The sequence below is a fragment of the Mus musculus genome, chromosome 5 (assembly GCF_000001635.26).
Source record: "Mus musculus strain C57BL/6J chromosome 5, GRCm38.p6 C57BL/6J".
NCBI classification, from domain to species: Eukaryota; Metazoa; Chordata; class Mammalia; order Rodentia; family Muridae; genus Mus; species Mus musculus.
The window spans coordinates 44,463,264-44,480,595 of NC_000071.6; the positions used below are offsets into that span (position 1 = coordinate 44,463,264).

At 43.6% G+C, this 17,332-nt stretch overlaps 1 protein-coding gene across 14 annotated transcripts in view; it reads right to left on the reverse strand.

Moving 5' to 3' along the window:
- Ldb2 (LIM domain binding 2) overlaps positions 1-17,332 on the reverse strand; it is a 363,805-nt gene that overhangs the window by 27,309 nt on the left and 319,164 nt on the right. Inside the window, exons 6-9 of one of the 14 annotated variants that reach the window (XM_006503755.4) lie at positions 16,963-17,086; positions 15,830-15,978; positions 13,230-13,372; positions 8,868-10,516 (exon numbers count right to left, since the gene is read on the reverse strand). In XM_006503755.4, the coding sequence (XP_006503818.1) occupies positions 13,268-13,372; positions 15,830-15,978; positions 16,963-17,086 (378 nt within the window). In that variant the 3' untranslated portion in view covers positions 8,868-10,516; positions 13,230-13,267. Of the gene's footprint in view, positions 1-8,867; positions 10,517-13,229; positions 13,373-15,829; positions 15,982-16,962; positions 17,087-17,332 lie in introns of those variants that run through there. The other 13 variants (XM_006503756.4, XM_006503754.4, NM_001077398.2 and 10 more) reach the window with 13 other exon arrangements.

Here is a 17,332-nt window from a genome sequence, read left to right on the forward strand (position 1 = left end):
GGCTGCTGGTCCTGGATGTTATAAGAAAGCAAGCTGAGAAAGCCATGAGGAATCGAGCCAGTAGGAACCATGTTACCTAGCACTCCTCCATAGCTTCTGTGTCAGCTCTGACCTCCAGGTTCCTGCCCAGCTTGAGTTTCTGTCCTGACTTCCTTGGATGACGAACTACAAAGCAAAACAAAGCATATCTACCTAAATTTGGCATGGTGCTTTATCGCAGCAATGGAAAAGTAACTAAGACACAAATGGTTGTGAGCTGTGCCCTGTGCCCTGTGCCCTGTGCCCTGTGCCCTGTGCCCTGTGCCCTGTGCTTGCTGGGAACTGAGTTAAGATCCTCTGCATGAGTGACAAGAGCTCCTAACCACTGAGCTGTCTCCAGCCCCATGACCTGCTTTTAAAACAGGAAATTCTGAAATACTATGTCTCTCTCTCTGTCTCTCTCTCATATATATATATATACATACATACATACATATAAATATATACATATATAATTTTAATATATAATTTTAATATTATATACATACTTTATATACACACATATATACGCATTATATATAATTTTAATATATACTTTTAATATTATATATACTTCATATATACACACACATATATGCACACATATATATGTGTTTATGTATGTATATATGTATATGTATGTATGTATATATCAAATGGCAGCTTTACAATGATGTTGTCTTTTGATTCCAGACAGGCTGGAATGGTAATTAGAGTCTGACCCCTGTGGCTAATGATGGACATGGTGACCAGCTAGCTGGTTCAGTGAGAAGCACCCATCTTGGAGATGGTGCCTGTCTACTGAGACACTGACATACTTCTTCATTTGTATTAAAAAAAAAAAAAGGAAAAGGAGAAAAAAGTCCCTAGATACTCAGGGAACATGCAAGGCCCTCAAACCCAGACTTGACTGTCTCAAAGTGCAAATGGCCACCACTCTTTCTGATTTCTCTCTTGTCTTGGCTCAGCCTCCATTTGTTGGGCCAGATGAATGAATCCTTGGATGTCTGTGCTACCCTCCCACTTGGACAGTATTTGGTGGCTTGCTTTTTTTCCCCTCCACAAATGCCATAGGGAACACTCTGGTATCCTGTGGTGAGGGAGGAGTGATGGCGCGAGAGGCAGGTATCCAAACTCTGAGTCCTCAGGAATCCTTCTGGGCCCCATAATCTAATGCTTGGTTGTTCCCCGTTACCCACTTTAACCTGTGGATTTTATTTGGAGTATCAGTCAAAGCTGTTAGAGCAACAGAGCGGATACAGGCTTGTACTGAGTCACACTGCCCTGTTCAGGCATCTACTCTGTTACCCAGCAGCCTGGTGCCCTTGGGCCGCTTCCTGAGGGTCTGTCTCTTTCCCTTTGTTTCCTTACCAGTTCACCAATGCTATTCATGCCTTCCTCCTTCAAGACAAGGGTGAGGATTAGAATCAATCTATGCAAAACACTTGGGACCCAAAGACATGCGTCATGCAGGGAGCTTTTATGTTTCACACAGGCAGGCTTTGCTGTGAATCTGGAGAAGTCTGCTTGAAACCAGGGAGCTTCCAGGGACTGGGAATTATCAGTGCTAATTTGGGTCTAAGGGAAATGGGATGTGGGGCCATTAGTTATTAAGGGGATGCAGCTACCATTAGAAAGTTTTATGATTTAGTGAGGGGGATGCAAGAAGTCCCCTCCCTGTGCCCCACTCCATCACCAAGGCTGCTCTGTTGAGAGCTTTGCTTTTTTGGCTCCTGAGCTGCTGCATGGAAGGTTTCAGCAGAAGCTTGCAAGTGTCCAGGTCCCATTAGTACAGCTAGCAGGGGAGAAGGCCTTTACTGATGCCTGATAGAGCTTAGGTTTCCCACAAGTTTCACTGTAAAATGAAAGTGTTCATTTTGTGGCAATTGCTGTCTAAGCTAGACCTGTAGATGTCTATTCCAGGAAAACAGTTTCACACTCATTTCTAAACTGTGGCAAATTTCTTTTAAGGTACCCATACTTTCGTTGAAACATAACAGAAGAGTCTTGCAATGCTATAAAGAGTGAACAACTACTTTGAACAAAACAAACAAACAAATTAAAAGTGGGAAAGACTGCCTTCTTATCATAATGGCTTGAATGTATACTCAGAGGAAAGGGACTTAGGAGACAGCATATGGGCTGTGGGAGACACAACACACTTTATCAGGAACAAGGGTGCATGACTAAGCAATAGGAGTTTTCAGAAGATTCTGTGAAGGTTATTTGAAGAAGAGATGGGGGAGGAGAGGGGAGGGGCGAAGAGGGGGGAGAAGGGAAGAGAAGAGAGAACGGAGGAGAGGGGAGGAAAGGGGAGGAGAGGGCGAAGAGGTTTTCCTTATCCAGGGAGTAGAAATTCTAGAATGATCAGAAACCAACAAGAAATAGGGATGGATTAAGACAAAAATCCTACCCTGTTTATCCTACCCATTCCATTTCAGTGTCATTTTACAACTTCTCAGCATCAGGTTTGTAAAACATGTCGATCTAAACACCAACCACATGGTTGTATTAGTTTTTCTTCAATCTCAAACTCCGTTAGGGTCTCAAATACCACCTTGATGCTACTGATGGAGAACAGGTGCGAGCAGTCACTAAGTTCAGGTTAAGTAAGCGGAGTCTCCGGTGTGTACGAGCATCAGTATGTGATTTCTCCACCCACCTCACGGAGTCTTTTCCAGAAACACCCCATCATGTGCTTGCCTTTACCCCAGCATTTTCCTAGAGCTTAGCAGAGTTGACAGAGCATCAGAATTTCCCCTGCATGGGTTCAAGTTCAACACTGATGTTTTCTACCTGCCTGACCTTGGGAAAGTCATTTGACCTCTCTGAACTTTGTCAAGAAAACCAGGCCTTCTTCCTGGTTTGGGGAAGACAGAATGAGATGCAAAGCACAGAACAATGGGAACATTGCTTAAGAACCCCGCACCTCTAAGCTCCTTTAATTTGAATTTTCTGTGTTTCCTTGCATGTTACTTGCTCTTTATCTGAAAGGAATTTATAAGGAAGTTAGGGTGTGGAGACCAGACACAAGAGTATCTTTTAAGCTGGTTGGTGGAAAAACTCTTAACAATTCTTTACCAGCTTATTAGTGATTATATAATTCTAATAGGATATTAAAAGGGGAGGTGACTAACTACAAATGATGGGTTAATAAACTATGGTGTTCCATGAGTGGAGAATTATATAGACACTGAAACTGTGTATTGAAAGGGTTCTTAATGAGCTGATTTATAGTATTATGTAATACAAATTACAGGGCATGTGACTGTTAATTCTTTATCTGTCCTGTCCAGTATTGTAATTCATTTGAACCAAGAAGGAAGGCTAGAAGATTGTCCAATGAAGTATTGGTAAGTCAGGGAGATGGAAGTGCAACAGACACCCATACCTGCTGAGGTGGTCACTGACTTAGAACCTAGTACATAGACCCCAATACCTGCCATAATGGGAAGAAAGACTAATCCATCAAACACCTGATCCATAATTCCAGGATCCAGGAAAGTCTCAAAAATACTAACCTTGCTTTTTGGCTTCTGTAATTTAGCATCTCTCTAACTGTTCTTAGTAACCGAAGTGTGTCACCCAGGATTTCTCTTTCTTTCTTCCTTTTTAAAAATTTTTATTGGGGCTTCATGATTTAGGCAAGTTCTCCACACAGTTGCCAGCCACCAATACAGACTTTCTATTGATTCTAAGAGTGTCTGCATATATTCTCTGGTGGAGTTACCCCATAACATTCTGGAGTCCCTGATGAGATTTGCAGAGGTCAAGTCACTGGGTCACTTGGAGCTTCAGATCTCCTGTGCCAATATTGAGGGAGGACAGCTCTTAGAGGGGTGAAGTCTGAGATATTTCAGCACCCAAGGAACTTCTCTTACCTCGTGTTCTGTTGACCCAGAGGCTTCTGACCCACCATAAATGTAAATGGAAAACTGTAGAAAGTTGCGTGGATCTGTCACCTCAATAGCTGAGTCTGTTTCTGGTGCCTACTGCACAAGACACTTAGAAAAGGCTACAGTGACCCTAATTGCAGTATCTGGGATATGGCTACCAGATCCCCTAGTGTCAATATGGGTGGCGGCCACTACTTGTTGTCTTTATTTCTGCCTGTCTGTGTCTCTATGTGTTTCTGTCAGTTCTGTTGACTGGAAATGGGAGAGTGAGTGAGCAGTCCCAAGAACCAGTTGAAGTGAATGTTAAAATACTTCAAGGAGGGTTTTATGAATGAGGATGGCAACTAGTGGCTTCTCTGATGTGAGACCCACACTCTGGCTTAAGACCTGTAACCTTGTTGGAACCCCAATTTTTTTTGGCTCATCCAGGTCAACCAGGTCACCCAGAGAAGCCCCAAACCTCTGCCTATTCTCTTGGCTCCACTGGAAATTGCAATTGACTTTCCCCTTCTGTATGGTCCAGGTTGGTCATGTCCTGTGGAGATGCTATAAAAAGTCAGCACTCTGGCTGAGCTCCTATCTTGTCCTATCTTGTCCTACCACTGTGAGTACTCTATTGTGGATGTCCACTCTAGACAAGCCATTGGTGATTCTGGATACAGTAGGCACCAGACACTGTAAGTGTAAACTTCTCAGCAGAGTCCTCTTCTCCAAGGGCTAAAGTGTCAGAATAAATTATTCTTTTGATTCACTAAGTTGTGGATGGACTTGTTATGCAACCATACATAACTAGAATAAGAGTTAAAGTGTTTGCAGAGTGCAAACATAAATGACTTTCAAGAACCAATGAATCAAAACCTAAAATGGGGAGGCAGGGGAGGAACAGGCCTTTCAGCAGCTCACCAACAGCCATGCCTAAGTGTTTTTGTGTGTTTGTTTTTGACTCTTTTGCCGATGGGCTTATAGCTCATGTTATAGCAAAACAATATAGCATTCTAGAAAAACATCCAAGATTTACGGTTTAGGAACATCCAGACTCATATCTTACATGCTACCTATGGTGTATACCGACTTGGCCAGCTCATCCAAAAGACTATGAGTCTGCCCAGATATCTTCCATAAAACCCAAGATGCTCTGACTCTTGCCATATGCCTTCAACTGGTGGAAGCCTTGAAGGTCCCAGCACACTCATTTTCCTTGGGCATGGTCCCTAGCCAATGATGGATTGATAGAGGTGTACAAAAGTTGGCTTCAGGCACAAGAGGAGTCACTCGGCAAGAAGGATTATTCTCCCAGATTCCCCTCTCAAGTAATGACCCATGACATAGACCAGAGGGTCACAGCTTTCCTTGGCTGTACTTTCTTGGTCAGCTTACATTCCCTACTCCTTTAGGGGCTGGTCTCCATACAACCTCCCCTCCCCCACTGCAAATCCCATGTCTCCAAATTCCAGCCTCAGACTCACCTTCTTGGAACCCCAAGCACTCTCTTTTTAGATTCCTCTTGAATTCCAAAACGTGCTAAGATAAGAAACCTAAATTATCTAGCACAAGGGCATCAAACTTGCTCCTCAAATGCTAATAGCTCTTTTCTCCTCCTTATTGGCATAAAGTGGAAAAATGTGAGGGATTTCCTTAAACATAAACAGTACTCAAGTGAATTTTCTATACTCAATATATGAGGATTTAAAAAAGTGTCTGAGAGACATGGGGCCATTAGTATTTATGCTTACTGTGTGGAGTAACTAAAGAGCTGTGTCAGTAGTGACTGTGAGTTCTCTAGGTGACCCTTCCTCTCCATTTGGTGATAAATATGGATCAGTCCCTGAGTTCCCAGGATGCCCTTAGCATGGAGTTCAGCAGAGAAGGTGTGATGTATCTATGGCAAACCCACAGTGGATAGGTTTCTTTTGCCTTTATAGCCTGTGCCTGTCCTACTTCTCATCCAGAGATCTGAAGAGTTACTGTAGGTGTTAGAAACACAGCACTTGGAGCTAGCAGAGAGAGGCTAGAGGCTTCATGCTCTTTCCCAGTCTACTGCTTCAGCAACAAGTTGCCCAGTACTGCGGTTTCAGCATATCTCCCCAGTTCCACATGTTAGAAGCTTAATTCCTAGTAAAGCAATGTCAAGGGGCGGGGCCTTTAAGACTTGACAAGGTTGTCTACAAACACAAACTACATTCACAAACTCACAGCAGCTATGCTTGCCTGCACAAGATTGAGCAACTCAGCATTCTAGTAGGAAGCAGGGAGGCACACAGGTACCCTCACTCCTAACTGAGGTGCTAATTACAGTTGATAGCTTCTAGGGATGAGAGGGTCAGATTTTTAAGGATGTGGCTTCTAGTGGAGCCATGTGCTTCAGTGGATGAAAGCTCACTCAGGAATATATGGGCAGCACCAATAGAATTCACTGGGTTATTAAAATGAAAAAGGAGAACATTGAATTGGGAGGGGGTGGCAAGTTAAGGGGATGGGCCTGGGAGCAATTGGGGGTAAACTCTTCCCAAGGATCAAATACACTGAATGACATTCTCAAAGGATAAGAAATATGATGTTAAAAAATAAGTGACAACTTAGAAGAGGGAATAAAATAGTCAAAAGAGGCAGATGAAGGGAGGAATCTGGGAGGGAGAAGGGATGGGAAGAGGAATAGGAGGGGAGTTTAGAATCAGGTGAGGGGAGAGACAGGAGAGATGGCCAGATGGCAATGAAAATGAATGGAAATCTGCAACTGATGGGGGTGGCTGGGGGGAGCATCTCCAGGATGAGACGGAGATCTGGGATAAGGTAAGTGTCCAAGAATCAGTGGTGGTGGGAGTGACCTTAGCTGTGACTCACAGCATTGAGGATATGGAACCTGAGAAGGCCACCTTCTGTAGCCAGGCAGGAACTCCAGTAGAGTGATAGGAACATCAACCCACCCATAAAACTTTCAACCCAGAATTTACCCTGTCTACAAGAAATGCAGGCATGGGAGATGGAGCAGATACTGAGGGACTGCCCAACCAATAACTGGTCCAACTTGAGATCCATCTCATGAGCTAGCACCAATTCCTACCACTATTAATGATACTCTATTATGCTTGTAGACAGGAACCTAGCATGGCTATCCTCTGAGAGGCTCCATTCAGTAGCTGACTCAGACAGATGCAGACACCCACAGCCAAACAGTGGATGGAGTTTGGGGATTCTTATGGAAGAATAGGAAGAAGGATTGTGGGCCCTGAGGGGATAGGAACACCACAGGAAGATGAACAGAATCAACTAACCTGGACCCTTGGGGCTCTCAGAGACTGAATCACCAACCAAAGTACATACATGGGCCCTAGGCCTCCCCATACATACTTAACAGATGTGCAGCTTGGTCTTCATGTGAGTCCAAAACAACTGGAGAGGGATCTGTCCCAAAAGCTGTTGTCTGCCTGTGGGATATGTTCTTCTTGCTGGGCTGCCTTGTCTGGCCTCAGTGAGATAGGAAATGCCTAGCCTAATAGAAATTTGAAGTGCCAGGATGGGGGTATACCTTGGGGGGTGGTGGTGCCTGCTTAGAGAAGAAGGGTAGAGGGGATGAGAGACGGACTGTGGGAGGGGGTGACAGGGAGGGGGAAGTGAGGGGATGTAAAGTGAATAAGTAAAAAAGAAAATAAAAAATTTAAAAGGTAACAATATCATTAGAGTTCTGCCCCTATGAATTCTGTATGTTACATTATCACAGGAGTGGATTAGTCATCCTGGGAGTGGGATTCTCGTAAAGGGACTTCCATCTCCTCCTTTACTTCCTTCACTGACTCTTACCCTCTCACCACCTGCCTTGGGTGGTGACAATGACACTTTAGTGTCAGACTTCCGAGCCTCAAGTGTTGTTGTTAAGAAAATGTCCTCTTTTTATAAATCATACAGGTTGTTGTATTTTGTTATAGCCAGACAAAACAGATAAAGATACCCATTTGCATTTTGGCACAAGTGTTTCCAACGACACAGGATGTAGACCAGGGGCAGGAGCGTGCTTTTCAGGATTCATCAGAGGAATGGACGGTCAATACCCTGCCTGCCCCAGGCAGCATTCCTGGGCCTAAGAAGATCGGTTGGCATGAGTCTTAGGCTGTCATTTTGAGGGTAAGCAATCCATTTTTTTCACTGTCATCTTTATTAAGTAATATACACATTATTAGAGCTAGGAAATTGTTGATTGTCAAAAGAACCTTAGAAATCCCATCTTTAAAAAAACTTTTTATTAACTCTTTATGAATTTCCCATCATGAACCCAATCTTATGCATCTCTCCATCCCTTTGTATCTGCCCTCTGCCACTTGCAACCTCCCCCCACCCCCAAAGAAAATTAAAATTAAATGTAAACAGAACAAAACCCATCATATTATGGCAGTTGTAGTTTCTTTGTCACAATGTGTCACACAGTATACCCTTTTGTCCAACCAACTTTACTTGCAAATGTTCATCACAGTAATTCATTAGTCTGGTTGGAGGCCTCTGGCTTCTGCTACACTATCAATATTGGATCAGCACTGGGTCTCCTCTCAGATGTTCTGTTGTTCCCCTGTGTCATGGAGTTCCTGCAGTTTTGGTTCTGTAGAGCTGGCCCTTTCAAGTGCTCTAGCAGATTACAGATGGCATAGATGTTAGGGTAGGGCAACTCAAAGTTCTGGATCTGGGCCTGGCTGGTAGCTGAGCTGGCCAGCCTGTCTGTTATCTAGCACTGCCCCAGCTAGCTTCCCATTGCCATAGCTCCTAAGGGGCAGGGCCAGCTCTCCTGCCTCCCTTTATGTGACTTTCTACCTGTGAGTGTATTCTGTCTCAGAGACGTTGGTGGGCAGTGAGCCTGCATCCCACGGGTATTATCATTCCATTTAGAGTCAGGATATTAAGTCCAGTCTTGATATTTCTTATCACTGTGAGCAGATGGATTCACAGGTACTCACACCAACAGCCAGATTCACTTACTTTGGTCATTAACACAGTTTATTATTGGCACACTTACCAGTAAAGCATACATAAAATACAGCTGCTTGATGACACACAGAGCCACTGTGTCTTTACATGTATAGAGGAACATATTAATATGCAAATGGAAAAATTAGTTCTCTTATAAAGTTTCACATAAATACACTGAACTTGCCCCAAAAGAAAAGTCCCCATAAAAGAAACAGGTGAAGGATTTACAAAATATTACACAGGAAATATAGCATAAAAAAAAAAAAACTTCACCAAAATTCAGTCAACTAAGATACAATTAAAATAAGAAGAAATAAAAGCTTCTGATTTATTAAGCTTCCCACAAAATTAATGGATTACATGGCTTGAAAATATTCGGACCCATGGCAAGTTTACAAACGCATACATTTCTCAGGGTCCATTTGTCTTTGTGTACATAATAAAATCTACCCATATATCTTTGATGATTCCTTGTTCTAGTACTTGGCCTAAATTGAAACAACTCAGATTCAAGAACCAATTAGCTTCAGCTTGTCAGAAAGTCACCTAGCTGTGTTTTCTCGGGGATCTTGCCACATGGAAACCAATGGAAATTGGAGGCGGCCGGGGAGGGGCATTTAAGTTATTTTTCCAAAACGGATATTTTTCTTTTCTTTTCTTTTTTTACTGAAACAAGAAACTCTCAAATGCAAGTCAAAAAAGCAGAAAATATTTTACAATATTAAAAAGTCATCTGTAGTTGGGGGTTGGCCCGTTACTGAGATCCTGAGCACGTTTGCACAGCATGGCCTTCGTAGGGTGCATGGACGGACAGCAAGTTCAACACACGAGGGAGATAAGACCGTGCCAGGAGATGTGTGAGCCTCTGCTTCTTCTAATTACCGTCAGGGACAGTGTCTATGCTTCTTGTGAAGGCCTCTAAGGAGAGGCCACAGAGGCTCATTCGAACGATCCTCTCAATTAAAAAGGGGGAAAAATTGCAAGAAAGAAAATCAGGTCATTATATAAGTTTAGAAATAGATGTTTACATGGAAACGTTTTGCTTGTGTGTTTTAAATTTCATCTCTTTTCTCTCCTGATAGTAGAGATTTGCGAATGGAATTCTACCCCACGGGCCTATGGACAGCGTAATCAGGTGCCAGTAGCCCATCTTACTGGGAAGCCTGGGGTGGGGCGTTTTCTGATTTGGTCTCTTGCGTGGCGGGAGGTTTACTGTTCCACGGGCTGTTGTTCCCCAGGGCAGGTGAATTGTTGAAGTCTTCTTCGTCGTCCATGCCGTTGGCCGCATCATACTGCGTGTTTTCTAATCTAGTGATTAGCCTTTCGTCCTCGTCCCCAAACTCACCTCCCATCAGAGTTGGCTCTCCTACCACCATCACATCCTGTGAACAGCAGCTGACATTATTACAGGGAAACCTTAGGGGAGAGAAGCTCAGCTTAAAACAACAGTGGGAGGAGCTTGGGGGACCTAGGACAGACACACTTTGTGCGCTGCACAACAGGGTCAAGTCTCAATGTTTGGGGGGGGGGGGCGAGACGCATATTGGATTTCTACAGGAAATAAACATTGCCTCCTGATGTGTAACAACCACGCGAGTTTATGTCCTTAGTGCGCAGCCTGACACCGGAGAACGAGCAATGCTAGCAATCTGCAGAAATAAAAAAATGGATTTTTCAAAATTAAAAAAAAAAAAAAAATCCACGCTTGAACTTGCTGACCCGGGGCACTTTTGAGAGGGCTATGGAACCTTTTTTTGGCAATACTTCCAAAAATTGCCACCTCCAGTGAGGGTTTGTGAGTGGCCCTGTCAACTTGCAGATAGCTTACAGGCGGGTAGTTAAGGTACCATTCTGCAATACCCACACAACTCATTCCAAATAATATTTACTCTGTCCCCAGGATGATATACACTTTAATTGAAGACAGAATCCCTCTCTTCTCTACTCTGCCAGGTCCTTTTATGCAGCCAATATCCTTGACATTCTGCTACTTAATTATGGTAATTAATTTAGGTAAAGTTTTCGATAAAAACAATGTTCACACTGATTTGACAATTTGCATAGCTAATTAAGTCATTAGCAAAAACCTGCTGATTGCCAACAAGCCCTGAATTTACCATCTGTTATTTCATGGTGCCTGTCACCTATCTCTACACAGCCAACCCTGCTACCAATCTGGGCAGTAAAGAGAACCAGGCCATCCAGCTGGTACCATAAAAGAAAGATGAAGAGCAAGCTAATTATAATTACTCCAACGGAGCTGGTAGTCATCAGGGGTGGGGGCAAGCAAGAAGAATCCAAGTAATCACTCTTTTAAATACAAATTGTCCTTCCATGCAAACAAGAAAGCCACCTACTGTAGCCGGGAGCTCCAGTAGAAGCCACAGCTGGAAAAGCCCAGGCCCAGAGTCGGGATAGGGATAGACACCCAAGACAGAATTCCAGCTTCTCTGTTCAAAGGGAGGATTATACTGGGATGACCCAGGTGTGGGACAGGCTATCTATCAGATAGATTCTTCCGAGTAGTTCAGGGCCTGAAGTGGGCAAATTGTTCTCAGCAACCATTTAGGAAGCGAGGGGCGCGGGGGCGGGGGGGGGGGGGAAGACTTGCTAGCCCAGCTGCATAGGAGGGATAGGTGTGCAGTCCTTCACAGGGACCTATTCCAGTAAAATGTTTGACCACTGGACATTTTTAAAACCCTGGGGAGCTTTTTCTACTGTCTGGAGAAGAGAGCAACATGGATACTAATTAAATACAAACTAGAACTCTGAAGGAGTCCATTGAACAAACCCTGTATTAATTCCCACCTGGTCTATTCTGGGAGGAAAAACTTCGTTTCAATTAGTCCTTCCCTGCCCCCTTCTTTATTTGGATGAGATGATAAACAGCTATCCACACTATATTTTCTGACTAGTCCTTCTCATGAACTGGTAAAATTGGTTTTAAGGAGAAATGGCGCAGATGGAGTAAATGTATAATATGTGAGCTTCACTAACTCAGCAGTAAATGGACTAGTAACGGTACTAGTATGGCCGGATACTGAACCGATGCTTCCAAGAAAGTGCTTACTAGGCAACGAAGAGCCAGAAGTGACACTGACATGTAAGAATCCTCACGAGGACTCTTACGATGAGATGCAAAAATAGACTGTCTTTCTGAGGGGGAAGAGGGACCACGTGATTTTAGATGGACTGTAGACACCACACAGACTTGTGAACATTATTCAGTTTGCCGAGAGGCCATCATCTCACTCACTGGAGTTTGAGGATAAAAAGTGTCACTTAGGTACAGGCAATTAAAAGGCTTTACTTGTGGCGAAGAAGAGAAGGAAGTAGAAAGAGTAGGGAAAGAAAGATTGGCTGCACACAGCATTCGGTTAATGGATGCGCTTGGCTAGGGAGGCTTTGGGGGAACATGCATTGAGTGTCAGCTGGCAGGAGCAGGCCATCCAACAAACCATGTGGGTCTGTGTTAGTACTGTGATTCCAAGGCCATCGGGAGAAGCTGAAAGAGGGTAAAGAAGTGAAGGGTGGTTTGAAAAGCAGAGGAGAGATGTCACAAGTAGTCAAATTAAGTGTGACTTGAGAAGGAAAGTCCCCAGCACTGCAGATGTGTTCTCTGCATTAGAAAACAACATTCATGCAAGAAAAACAATAGGCATGTAGTGGTTTGCATCACTCTAGTGGGGCTCTGGTGGAGGCTTGTGATGTGTGGAGGACAGCTCTGCCACACCCCCACACTAGCATTTGCTGGAAAAGATACCCAGGCATCTTTACTAAGTTTATGAGAGATGCTATCTATATTGGCTTTATTGGCTATTTTAAAAGTATTTTAATTAGAAACATAATTCTCTGTATGTGTGTGCGTGTGTGTGTGTGTGTATAACCACAGACACATGAATTAGTTGATTGATAGGGGCCTAGCTATAAGAACCCTAAGAATTTTAAACTTTATGTGCATGTCAATACTTAAGGCCACTTAAAGAGTTATATGAACATTTCTATTTGGTTCTTTTCATACCTTTACAAAAGGGCAGGGATGCTCTGCTCTGACTATCTCTATTTGTTACCTTCAAGGAAAATTAAGTAGAGATGTGTTGTATAGTCCGGCTGCTGCTAGCCAGGGGGTGTGAAATGTAAATCCCCACCCCCATGTCCTGGAAATCCCAGTTAAGTGTGGGAGTGAATTTCCTTCCCATCTCCATCCTTTGTGACCCACTTAGGGGCACAGGAATGCATCTGAGAGTAGCCCACGTACCCTTGCTCCCCATGAAGCTGACCTCTGCTCCTGAGCTGGGAGCTTCGAGGTACCTTTTCCCACTTAACACCTTCTCACTAATCCCCCGTGCAAGGACCACCAACCTCTGAGGAGGACTGGAAGTGACTCCTTTCAGGGCCCCTCAATGCTTCTCCTTAAATTGGCCAGAAGGGGTCACTGCTGTTGAATGACACAGGTCTCCATCCCTCCCAGGGTTGAGGCTGCAGTTCGGGATGGCTCCTAGCCCCTGCTCATGAAGTGAGAAGCAGAATCCAAGGATTAAACCCTATTCCTGGCCACACACACACACACACACACACACACACACACACACACACACACTCACATACACATGTATGCACACATACACTGTTGTTGCAGAATCTATGCAGGCCAGGGCTATGGTCATTGGGCAGGCGTCTGATGCCTGCAGATTATTTCTATTCAAACAATAAGATGATGCTGATTCAGTAAAATATGGTTAAAAAGCTGTGGTCACTATTAAATTCCATTGAACTTGAAGACACTTAAGAATCTGTACATTTTCATAGCTTGCTTCTCTTCCTTGCTTCTCTTGGTCATCTGCAAGTTCTATTTAATGTAAATACCTTAAGATGCTTGGTACAGCGGCATTCATCTTTCTATTTAGTGTTGCCTTGGTCACATAAAATCCACACTCACGCAAATTTTCCCAATGCAGCAATCCTCTACTCAAAAGCTCGTATTGGTTTAGAGGAAAGCAGGATTACGGAATAGAAAACCTAGGTTTCTTAAAATTGAAATAACTCCACTCAGACCAGGAGTGCCAAAATATATGAGGTACTCTTTTACTCTCAACTTTTAAACCCTTGGCAGACATCACTAATGGATGCCCTACAAACACTACCTGTCAAGAATTCTTCTCAACACGATGCTCTGTGTATCTGGCAACAAAGAGGAAACTTCTCGGTCATGCCCAAGTTAGTCAGTGAGCTCCTTAATGACAAAGCCTCCTGGCCTTGTTTTTAAAATAATTTTAAATCTCAGAATTGCTAGTGCTTTTCATAGCATAGTAGGAGCTTAGAGAAAGCTAGTGGAACTGACCTAAATTCCTTCAATATCCATACTTTTGAGTAATACCCTGGTTCCAGAATTCTCTGATATCCGTTTTGCTTGTTTGGTCGAGGAACCTAACAAAACCCAGGGCTAGAGGAATACATGGGCTACTTGTATGGACATTTTCTGTTTATTTGTTTTAGACTGGGCCACTTTTCCCATTCTCCAGTCACATTCTTGCTTAAGCAGGGACACAATTCTTTGGTGCCTTAATAAATAAATGCTGACATCAGGTACTCTCTTCTGACCTTCCCTCTCTGACCATCAAATATGATGAGTACAAAGGTCTGTTCAGGAAATAGGACTGCTTGGAAACTTGTTGCATTACATGAGGATAATAATTCCTAGCAGTCTCAGAATTTAAATGATCCCCTTTATGTCTGGTGGCTATTATTTCTACTATCCCTGTTTCTCTAATACAGGGAAAATGGAAACCATGCCCCAATTTGTGGAAGACAGGAAGAATTCCATAGACTCAGAGAACCCTTGAGCACTGGGTTTCTTCAGTCTAAAGAGACTGACCAATAAGAAATGGGCTGAAGGGCAGATTAGAGAGGCACATTGGCAAGTGGGGAGTTTCCAGATAAAGTTTACTCTTGAGGACAGAGGTGAAGTAGGATCAGAAAGAGGTTGGTGAGGACAAAAGATAGAGGGTGGAAAGGGCAAGGAAGACAGAGTAGGGGAGAGGTCATAGTGTCTAGAAGTCATAGTGTCAAGAAAGGGTCAGGATTCAACAGAGTCAAATGCCTGGTGACAATCATGAGCATGGGCAGAGGAGCCACAAGGAATCATGGCAGATGGTGACAGCAGGTGTTTGTAAGGACAGAAGTATTTGAAAGTGACAGTTTAACCCTGCAGTGAGAATTTGGAAGCAGAAAAGGCCATGGTTCAGTTTGAAAAGAAGCAACCATTGGTGAAGAAGGCCGTGCAGTCTACTCTCTTCGGACACTACCTTCAACACTCAGTTTTAAATATACAGCATGCTTCTCCCCCTTACCCTCAAGTAGCCTTTGTCTAGGTCCAGAAATAAAAGCAAGAGGTCAAGGGTAAAAAGAAGTGGGATCAAACCAGAGGCTGGCTCTTCATGGACTAATGATGTATCAGACAAAAGTTTACAGAGCTATATATACTTCTAGTGGCTGCAAGCTAATTACCTGGCTCTTAAATAAGAGGGGAGGCCCATGCTGGGAAGACCTCGGCAAATTACAGTATGGGGCCAGAGCTCAGGAGACCAGTTTCCAGGGGCATACTGGGTCTCCAAGGCTGCCGCTGAGAGGCCTTAATATGCCAGGAGGCATGCTGCTAAGTGATGCTTTAATTAAACCTTGAGTGCCATATCTCCTGTCAGTGACTCTGATGGCTTTTTAATTCAGGTCCCATCACAGCACGGACTCTTAATATGCCCTCCTAATTCTTCGTTTGCAGGGGACGTTACCATGGCAGGGTTCTTACCTCTTGGCCCATCCTACCCTTTCCTTACCGCACCCCCTCCTCCCAGCTCCAAACTACCCAGAACCTATCCTTTTCGTTCAGAGAGAAATCCCAGTCCCCCTGAGTTGGGTGAAGAGGAAAGGCAAGGCTTCAGGCCTAAAAGCAAAGTGAGACTTACAGGTACCTGAGTGGCCAGGCTCAGGCTTGCCGCCGGGGTCTTCTTCTTGCTGCCGGCACTGTTGGTCGTGTTCCCGGCACTGCTATTGGACGTGCTGCTTGTGGAGTTTTTTCGTTTTCTCCTTTTGGTTGTCGGTTGCCTTGTGGGTTCTGCTGTAATGGGGAAAAGGGAAAAGGGATGGGCTCTAGGGATAGAGTCTGAGGCAATCCCCCGCATACTGTCCCTCTAACGACGTTCTCATTACACACTGAAAAGAGAACTATTGAAAACGTTCTCGTTTTGTGTAACCTAAAAATAACAATAAAAGAAAATGGTTGATTTATTCCCATCACAAAATGTGTGAAACTCTTTTCTTCTGCTTGTAGCTATGACACGATTTTTATTTAATTGTTCTGCCTAATTATATATCTGTAATTCACTAATAGTGCCTCAGAAGCAAGCTACAGGTACCACTTTCATAATTGAATTTAGAATAGTTTTACCAGTAGAGAAGTTGGGAACTGGCCTACTTCTTTTCTTTGTAACAAAGGAAACAAGGATCCATAGGCACCTCAGAAGGCGCCAAGGTTTGCCAATGCCGTGGTTAACATTCTATTCTCCCTACTATGTTAATGTCACATGGCAGCCTGCCTTGACAGTCATGGTTGTCACAGCCTTGGTGAGATTAGAGCTTCTCAACTGTTTAGAAACACTAAGTGGTTTGGACTTTGGTCTTTAATAAATGCTACTAATTAACAAATAGTCTTAGGATGTCTCTGTATGGTATAACTAGAAAATGAGGGAAACTAGACTTCTTCAAAAAAGTCTGCTCAGAGATAGTGAAAATACTTTATGGACAACTATTTTCTGAGAAAGTGGGAATTCATGGCAATGTGTGGTGAGGATTATTAATGTACTTGTAGTCTCTTTGTTCTGTGTTAAGATATATCCAATGTCGTATCATGCAGGCACACCCATATACATAGAATACGTGTATCTTTAGAAAGTTCATACCTATGTCCCAAAGCATGACTGGAATACTCCTAGCTACCAACCTTTCCTGACAAATGAATTGCCATCTTCCTCTTGATGGCCCTTCATCCCCAGATCCTCTGAGAGCATATTTATAAAGACAGTGAGGAACGAGGGCATACCTGGCGGGGCCACCATCCGCTGCCACTTCTGAAACAGACAGGTCTTCAGGCAGTCTCGGGGACTGAGGTTGTAGGTTTTGTGTCTCGACATCAGTTCCTGCATTGGCTCCAGTATTACACACAACTGCAAGGAATTCAAAGTCACCGGAGTTCTGCTACTTGATCATATTAATTACAATAATAATTCTAACAGCTGGAATCCATTAGACAGCTTAAGGGTTTGGTCCCCCCCCTTTCTTTCCTGGTTTTGATTTTCTCTATGTATGTTTGAAGGGAAAGAAATATTACCTGTATTTGATTATGCCCACTTAAGGTAGTATCATTTATTACATGGTATTACAGCCAAATGTGATTTACACACACACATACA